We start from the raw sequence: 9,668 nt of genomic DNA, 5'->3' as shown, positions 1-9,668 counted from the left end.
AATTTTAGCATCACTTGGAAAAGTGCTTGACAACTTGTTCACACTATATAAATCCATGCAACCGGCATGGATTTATAGTAGTGTGACCAAGTGAGTTAAAAAAAAAAGAATAAGAATGGTAAAAAATAAAGCTTATACTTACCTTCCGATGTTTTCTCCGCTGTGTCCGGTGTCTTGGGCGGCTCGCGGTGGTGTGAAGGACCTGCAGTGACGTCATGGCAGGTCCTTCACAACACCACGACCCATAGAGCAGACCAGACGGAGGGGAGAAAACACCGGGAGGACATCGGAAGCTAAGTATAATCTTTATTTTAAATTCTTTTTTTTACAGGTTCTATGGTACCTGGGTCTGGAGGAGAGTCTCCTCTTCTCCAAACCCGGGTACCATCCGCACATTGAACCGTGTGATATCCGCATGTACAGATACAGAGATGCGGATGTCACGCTGTCCAATGCAAGTCAATGGCGGCGATTACGCTGCGTGTCCGCAAAATTAATGGTCATGCTGTGGATTTTTCCCACAATGATAATCCGCAGCGGAAATTTCCGGATTATCATTGGGGACCATGGGGCACGTATTACCAAGCGTTTTTTAAGGGTTTTTCGCTGCGGAAATTCCGCGGCATAAAACGCTTGAAAAACGCATAGTGGGCACGCAGCCTAATAACAGGCAGCCAGTGACAGAAATGCCAACACATTAGGAAACAATTGTGTCGGTCTCATTCGCAGGAGGTCGCAATGTGCCGCCATAGAGAATCATTACATGCGATCGTGAAATGTAAACCACAGGTATTGTGTGACCCTGCAACACAGGTCGTGCTAACAAAGGTCCTAATGCCGCAGCTACATCGCAGAGTAATGTGAGTGGAGTCGCAATGCGAACTGCAAGGTAACGGAACACGTCGCAAAAATCCAACTGTTTTGCCTTGTCGCGGAGCCTTGTGGGTGGTGGCGAGCTCCCTCACAAGCACTAAGCACCAGCGCATACAGCGACCTGTGTCCTGAGCAGCGCTGCAGTGGCGCCATCCATCCCGTGGTTCCCATAGCAGCGGCCGACTCGCACAGACGCACAGCAGAACGTCACCGAACGTTAACAGCCTCAGCGCACATTTACCTGTCATTGATACATCTAGAGACCTGTGTGATTGGTTCGGGAACTAGAAAGGGCGGGGTTTATTATTTTGTTCTCCAATGATAACGAAGAGAACTCGGAAGTGCTGGCAGTGGCATCCAATCAGACACCTGCCTGTGAGGCAGCGCTGACAGCTGATGCTGTGTGGAGTGCAGCGTGTGCCGCCTGCTGGTGAGAGCTGCTGACAGCGGCTGACTACGTACAAGGCATATGGCGACCTTAAAGCGGGACTCCAGACTCACCTCCTGGCAGAGCACGCTGTGTGGGGGGCTGGCGGGCGTGCTGAGCCGCTCTGCCACTGCTCCTCTGGACGTGGTGAAGATACTCACGCAAGTGGGGACCTTCCACTCCAGGCAGGGCTTCCTGCGCGCCTTCCCGGTGCTGTACGGGGCGGAGGGCATGAAGGCGTTCTGGAAGGGTAACCTGACCGCCTGTGTGCGCCTGTTCCCCTACAGCGCCGTGCAGCTGGCGGCCTACCAGAGGTAAGTGTAGGGCACTGTGTATAAGGGGGCACAGTGCTGACGCTGCAGGAGACCTGCTCCTCACGTGGGGGGCTGCGTGTTCTCCCACACCCCTCTGTGCATCTGTCTATGTATGCACAGCTGTATCCATCTCTGTGACTAGAGTATAGCTATGTTCACACAGTGCTTTTTTTGCTGCGTTTTTTTTTTCTGCAGGCAAAACCTGCTAGCTTGGCAGTAAAGAAGCAATGTAAAAAAAAAAGCAAAGTTTTTGCTGTGTTGTTTTTTTTAAACTGCGTTTTTGTCAGCTACACTTGTCTCTTTTGCCTGCTGATGACATTTAATACATAAAAAAAAAAACCTGATTCAACTTCATCAGGTTTTGACACCAAACACACAAAGAAACCTGATACCTGCATCTTTTGCTGCATTTTTGCACTACCCGTTACTGTCAATGGGTGAAAAAAACTGAAAATGACATGCTGCATTTTACAAAAACGCGGCTTTTTGACAAAACTTTGTGTGTGTGTGCGCCTGAGATTTCTGAAATCTCGTAGACTTTGCTGGTACTGTAAAACGCAGCTGAAAATTTGCAAAAAAAAACCGCTGCAAAAATGCAACGTGTGAACATGGCCTATATGACGCAGTACATGTGCACATTAACTGCTCTGCCCAGAGGTGGAACTTTCTGGGCCCCAGTCTAAGAGCTCAGTCTTCTCTTTATCATACAGGTGCATCTCACTAAATTAGAATATCATCAAAAAGTTAATTTATTTCAGTTCTTCAATCCAAAAAGTGAAACCCATATTATATAGTTATTACAAACAGAGTGATCTATTTCAAGTGTTTATTTCTGGTAATGTTGATGATTATGGCTTACAGCCAATGAAAACACAAAAGTCATTATCTCAGTAAATTAGAATACTTTATAACAACAGCTTGAAAAAATGTTTTTAAAATCTGAAATGTTGGCCTACTGAAATGTATGTTCAGTAAATGCCCTCAATACTTGGCCGGGCTCCTTTTGCATCAATGCGGCGTGGCATGGAGGCGATCAGCCTGTGGCACTGCTGAGATGTTATGGAAGCCCAGGTTGGTTTGATAGCAGCCTTCAGCTCGTCTGCATTGTTGGGTCTGGTGTCTCTCATCTTCCTCTTAACAATACCCCATAGATTCTCTATAATAGATTCTCTATGGGGTTAAGGTCAGGCGAGTTTGCTGGCCAATCAAGCACAGTGATACTGTTGTTTGTAAACCAGGTATTGGTACTTTTGGCAGTGTGGACAGGTGCCAAGTCCTGCTGGAAAATGAAGTTTCCATCTCTAAAAAGCTTGTCGGCAGAGGGAAGTATGAAGTGCTCTAAAATGTCCTGGTAGATGGCTGCGCTGACTTTGGTCTTGATGAAACACAGTGGACCTACACCAGCAGATGACATGGCTCCCCAAACCATCACTGATTGTGGAAACTTCACACTAGACCTCAAGCAGCTTGGATTGTGGCCTCTCCAGACTCTGGGACCTTGATTTCCAAATGAAAATTGGAACTCTGGGTGCCTTATGGAGTGTGTCAATGACTGCCTTCTGGACATCTGTCAAGTCAGCCGTCTTCCCCAAGATTGTGGAGCCTACTGAAACAGACTAAGGGACCTTTTTAAATGCTTAGGAAGCCTTTGCAAGTGTTTTTTGTTAATTATTTTAGTTTGCTGAGATAATGACTTTTGTGTTTTCATTGGCTGTAAGCCATAATCATCAACATTAACAGAAATAAACACTTGAAATAGATCACTCTGTTTGTAATGACTCTATATAATATGAGTTTCACTTTTTGTATTGAAGAACTTAAATAAATTAACTTTTTGATGATATTCTAATTTAGTGAGATACACCTGTAGATTAGAAATAATCCTGTGTGCTGCAGCATGGAGTATTGTGTGCAGGCCTTGTGCACCGGCCTGAGGTCCAGTGTGTAGAGAGGGCAGGCAGCATTCCAAGTAAAGTGTACAAAAGTGGGGGTACTTTATTAACCCATTAGAGATGGGTCAATGAAGTACCCTTCATTTGGAGTGCTGACTTCTTTATATTTTATACCATACAGTATTTATATCACTGTCATCTTCTGTAGCCTCATGGACCCCCCGACTGCCCCTAAGATTTGGGCTCAGGGAGTGTTACACATCTAGAATAGTTTTCAGCCATATCACTATATTAGCCTTCTGTAGGTTGTGGGGGTCTCTACTTACTGTTGCTGTCAGTGATCTGTAGAGGACTTGGCATAATATTAGTGTTGTGAATATTTTGATAAAACGATTACGCTCTAGCTGAGCATGTGTTCATCACTGTCAGTTCTGTTTATTTCCTCCATGCTCCTGGGTTACTATAGGGCACCCCTCAGTGCCAGGAAGGGAGGACCAGAGCTCACAACACCTCCCTGTCCTCCAATCCTGATCCCGGCTGTATCACATGAGACATCACCCACAGTGTGCCGCTGCCGCCTGCAGGCTGTCTTCTTGGTCTTGTACTGGCATTTTGTTTACTTCGCATGTATTGTGAGTGATTTACAGTGTGAGGAAATACATTGAATCTGCATCTGATCCAAGAACACAACAGCCGAGTGATGAGTGAATCTAGTGCATCTGCATACAACACCGTTTTTTACTGATTTGTCATACAGTAAAAGATTACTGTAAAAATGGTATAACCTCATATTCCTTCCTCTTTTCTGACTGTCTGCTGATTCATGCCCCGCACACCCCAGCAGACTGAATCAGACACCGGCTTAGTTATTGCAGCCAAGTATTTCAGAGAAAACATACTTTAAAATGGCAGCCTGTGATAATGCCACGAGGATACCAATACAAGACTGACAGGTCTCCCCCTCTGGGTGTGGCTGTTGAAGAAACCTGTTGGTCAAAAGGAGAAGCCAGCAGAGACCGGTCCCTTGGATTAGCCATTCAAGTTGCTTCAGTTTTAGGCCACATTCACACGTTCAGTATTTTACATCAGTATTTGTAAGCTAAAACTGGGAGGGGGTGATAAATGCCAAAGTGGTGACATGTTTATTTATATTTATACTTTTCCTCTGATTGTTCCACTCCTGGTTTTGTCTTACAAATATGGAAGTAAAATACTGAACGTGGCCTAAAGGTAAGTTTTCTGTGAAACGCCACATCCATTCAGAGTGAGAAATACACCTCTGCAATAGCTAAGCCGAGCTCTGGGCCACGCTGCCCGTGGTTCAGGCACCATGAGTCAGCTGGCAGGTTCCCAGCTAACCACACAGCCGTGTAGGAGATGGAGCAACCATTTCTTTTGTGGCTCCAAAAAAAAAAAAGAACTTTATTATAATATGCAAATGAGGGAGGTCTGTGCACCCTTGGGCGGAATATTTCAAGTCACACCATGTATCTACATTACCACCATTTCTTCTGTGTTGATTTGACAGTGCTGGCCTGCCCAGAACCAAAGCTTTCTGATGATAAACCTCTGTTATGATTGTACTGTCCCTGTGCAGTAGAGGGCACACATCACTCCTCTCCTCGCTGCTATCACTTCGGCACAGAAGCAAGTGCACACATCACGCTCTCCTCTCTGCTGACAATGTCTGCAGCAAGAAGTGAGCGATCTGTGCACTCCATCCTGCTCAGGGACTGTGCACAGAACGGAGGTTTGTCTTCTTCTGACTGTCCCCGATAGACTTTGATGGGGGGGGGGGGGGGGGGGCAGAAGGATTTGGCATACCCGATTTCGACTGCTGATCCTTTTTTGTTCCACCGCCGGAGATGTCTACTAGCGGCCCTCTCATAGAGACCACAGGAGCGTTCTACCAGCCGAGTGCTCCTGTGTATGGGAGAGTCAGAGAGGGTTGGCCACCAAACCATCGTTTGGCCAGCAGCAATCTAAAGTATATGGGTGGGCTTTACACAACCCTTATTATCTCCGTGAAGCGCATATATTTGTCATCTTAAAAGGAAACTGCCAGTAAGATTAGGCTACTAAAACTAGGGGGTGCTGCTATACTGTATGTTTATAATCATTAATTTACAGATTTTCTGCTCCCATTAAGTAAGATGGGTTACTTGCATTTTTACGCATGAAAAAACTCACCAAAAACTCATTGTGTGAACATAGCCTAAAATCGTCACTCACGGATGTTTACAGTCAAATGGACGGTGCAGCATTGGGATCTAGTCACAGTCCCATGCCCCTAAGAATATGTTCACATGTTGTGTCTTTGCAGTTTTTTTTTTTTTACTGTGTTTTTCTAATTCAAATTTTAAGCTGCGTTTTACAGTACCACAAAGTCTGAGATTTCAGAAACTTCATGCACATACATTTCTCCTGATTTGGCAAACCGCTGAGTTCTTGCAAAATGCAGCATGTCACTCCATTCAGCGTATTTGCAACGTCTTTCACCCATACGCAGGTATCAGGTTTTGCTGCAAAAACCCGAGGAAGTTAAATCATGTTCCGTGTTTTTTTTTTTTTTTTAATGCATTAAACTTTATCAGCATGCACAAGAGACAAAGGTACCCTGACAAAAACTCAGAAAAGCCTACTTTTTGGATGCTTCTTCTTTACTGCCAAGAGAGCAGGTTTTGCCTGTGGAAAAAGAAAATGCAGCCAAAATGCAATGTGTGAACATAGCCTAATGCACCCCCTCAGCTTTGTCCTTTATCCCTGCTAGTATGAGGTGTGTGAGTAGGGAATCTATTAAGCGGAGTAGGTGGGCTAGCAGCAAGGAAACTGATTAGTCCCAGCTGCAGCACCATCCACTTGAATGCAAGGCACAGCGCATGGACTGCACTGTGTGAATTGGCTTCCAGTGCACCATGCACAATAAAGTAAAGCAGTCAGTGAAGCGATCAATCAGCAGTTTTTGGAGGTGCTCAGCAGAAAGCCCATCGTCACATAAATATTTGAATAAGAAGATTGAAACTGCTGCACTCAACAAATAAAATAATTCTTCTACATTGTAGCACGTGCAGGGTGTGTAGTAAGAGCCAGCTGGTGAGTGCAGCCGTTCCAATCTTCTTATTGAAGTATTTAAAAGGAACCTGTCGTGTCAAAAATCGGTATTAACCTGCAGATATGGGGTTAATCTGCAGGTTAATAGCGTTTTAAAGCCGTATGGCTGCCCCTCTATCCTCTAAAGCTCACTGACTGGGCTTCATAAGAGCACCAAGATGTCGGTGATGGCTACTTCACTCGGCCCCCGGCCGCCATTGTATCCCATCAGCATGTTGCATCCATGTCAGGGTACATTGAGGACGATGTACAAGTAAATGCGTCCTCCTCCAAATCGTAACACTTAAATGCGGCTGTCCATAATTTAAAAAAAAAAAGAGTGAAAAAGTTCATAGACTATAAAAGGGACTTGTTTTATACACAAAAGTGGATAGAACGTCGCATAAAACTCAGTTGGATGAATGAGGCCTAACTGGGATTTAGGCTATGTGCACACGGTGCTTTTTTTTTATGCGTATTTTTCCGCGCAGAATTGGCCCCAAAAAGTGTATGCTAATACTTATGCCAGCATTTTCTATCAGAATTTGGAAAATCTGTGCACATGATCAGGAATTTTCCTGACAGTATTTCATGTGCTTTTAAATTGGCAGAACATCAATTCTTCGTGTGTTTTTGTCTGTATTTTTCCTATGTAATGCATTGACAAAAATGCATGGTAAAAACGCGCTGAATTTCAGCAGCGTTTTTGCTGCCAAGAGGTGCAGAAATTTCTGCACAAAATACTGATCGTGCGCACATACCCTTATTTGTAAAGCATCAGTTTCCTAAAGCTGCTTCCAGGGGAAATTGATTTCTTGCAAGAATATAAATTATATGGGCTTGTTCACACTTTGCTTGTTTTTTTTTTCCGTAGCTTTTGCCAAGAAAAACACAGTATTTTGCTATACCAAGTGAATGAGGTTTCTGAAATTTCATGCGCATGCTGCTTACTATTTCCTTACAGATTGGAAGCAGTTTCAAATCTTTAGCACGTCAACTCTTTAATCATTTTAGCAGCATTTTTCACCCATTCAGATCAATAGAACAAGAAAAAAACTTGTATTTTACGCAGCTCTTTTCCTACGAAGACACGTTTGGTGCAGAAATGCCCGCTGCAAATACTTAACGTGTTCACATACCCTAAGGCGGCACAGCTGCCACACCAATGAGGATCAATACATGTGAACATGCGTCTCTACTTAACTTAAATTTTTTTTTCCCCCTCTAGGTTAATTGCACTGTTCATGGATGATTTGGGGCAGATCGCACAATGGCAAGCTATTTTTGCTGGGAGCGTGGCCGGAATGTTGGCGGCTATCGTAATCTACCCGACTGATGTAATCAAGACTCGTCTTATTGTTCAGAACCGCATGGAACCTGTGTATAGAGGCATGATTAATGCTCTATGTTGTGTGTATTATCAGGAAGGATTCCGCTCTCTATATCGAGGGGTTTCCCTTTCGGTTCTTGGTAAGATGTAAAAGCAGAACGACCACTCTTCATTATTTTTATTTTTTTTTTTTAAATACCCTTTCACAGCTGAGATCCATACTTGTTATTTGTGCATTTATCAGGATCAGACTTGTAGAAATCTGACATTGGTCCTAGAACACTTGGCAGTGCCATGTGCATGCACTAGTAAGATGGCATATCGAGTGCTTATGGGCATAAACATTGTGCATTGTGGCTAACCAGACCTATTGCATAACGTTCTAATACAGTTAGGTCCATATATATTTGGACAGACAACATTTTTCTAATTTTGGTTCTAGACATTACCACAATGAATTTTAAACAAAACAATTCAGATGCAGTTGAAGTTCAGACTTTCAGCTTTCATTTGAGGGTATCCACATTAAAATTGGATGAAGGGTTTAGGAGTTTCAGCTCCTTAACATGTGCCACCCTGTTTTTAAAGGGACCAAAAGTAATTGGACAGATTAAATAATTGTAAATAAAATGTTCATTTCTAGTACTTGGTTGAAAACCATTCGTTGGCAATGACTGCCTGAAGTCTTGAACTCATGGACATCACCAGACTCTGTGTTTCCTCCTTTTTGATGCTCAGCCAGGCCTTCACTGCTGTGGTTTTCAGTTGCTGTTTGTTTGTGGGCCTTTCTGTCTGAAGTTTAGTCTTTAACGAGTGAAATGCATGCTCAATTGGGTTGAGATCAGGTGACTGACTTGGCCATTCAAGAATATTCCACTTCTTTGCGTTAATAAACTCCTGGGTTGCTTTGGCTTTGTTTTGGGTCATTGTCCATCTGTAGTATGAAACGACGACCAATCACTTTGGCTGCATTTGGCTGGATCTGAGCACACAGTATGGCTCTGAATACATCAGAATTCATTCGGCTGCTTCTGTCCTGTGTCACATCATCAATAAACACTAGTGACCCAGTGCCACTGGCAGCCATGCATGTCCAAGCCATCACACTGCCTCCGCCGTGTTTTACAGATGATGTGGTATGCTTTGGATCATGAGCTGTACCAACTTTTCTATTTCCATCATTCTGGTAGGGGTTGATCTTGGTTTCATCTGTCCAAAGAATGTTCTTCCAGAACTGTGATGGCTTTTTTAGATGTTTTTTTTTAGCAAAGTCCAGTCTAGCCTTTTTCTTCTTGATGCTTATGAGTGGCTTGCACCGTGCAGTGAACTCTCTGTATTTACTTTCATGCAGTCTTCTCTTTATGGTAGATTTGGATATTGATGCGCCTACCTCCTGGAGAGTGTTGTTCACGTGGTTGACTGTTGTGAAGGGGTTTCTCTTCACCATGGAGATTATTCTGCGATCATCCACCACTGTTGTCTTCCGTGGGCGCCCATGTCTTTTTGCATTGATGAGTTCACCAGTGCTTTCTTTCTTTCTTTCTCAGGATGTACCAAACTGTAGATTTTGCCACTCCTAATATTGTAGCAATTTCTCGGATGGTTTTTTTCTGTTTTTGCTGCTTAAGGATGGCTTGTTTCACCTGCATGGAGAGCTCCTTTGACCGCATGTTTACTTCACACCAAAACCTTCCAAATGCAAGCCCCACACCTCAAATCAACTCCAGGCCTTTTATCTGCTT

General features: G+C 43.9%; 1 protein-coding gene across 1 annotated transcript in view; it reads left to right on the top strand.

Moving 5' to 3' along the window:
- The first annotated feature begins 1,223 nt into the window (after positions 1–1,223).
- Positions 1,224–9,668, top strand: part of SLC25A43 (solute carrier family 25 member 43) — a 29,848-nt gene continuing 21,403 nt past the window's right edge. Inside the window, exons 1-2 of the mRNA XM_073641170.1 lie at positions 1,224–1,614; positions 7,825–8,066. Of these exons, the coding sequence (XP_073497271.1) occupies positions 1,343–1,614; positions 7,825–8,066 (514 nt within the window). The 5' untranslated portion in view covers positions 1,224–1,342. The remainder of the gene's footprint in view (positions 1,615–7,824; positions 8,067–9,668) is intronic.

Source organism: Phyllobates terribilis, unplaced genomic scaffold, assembly GCF_046119375.1.
Source record: "Phyllobates terribilis strain yellow unplaced genomic scaffold, ASM4611937v1 Scaffold_7__3_contigs__length_470593459, whole genome shotgun sequence".
Lineage (NCBI taxonomy): Eukaryota > Metazoa > Chordata > Amphibia > Anura > Dendrobatidae > Phyllobates > Phyllobates terribilis.
This window is presented reverse-complemented; position numbering and strand designations above follow the sequence as displayed.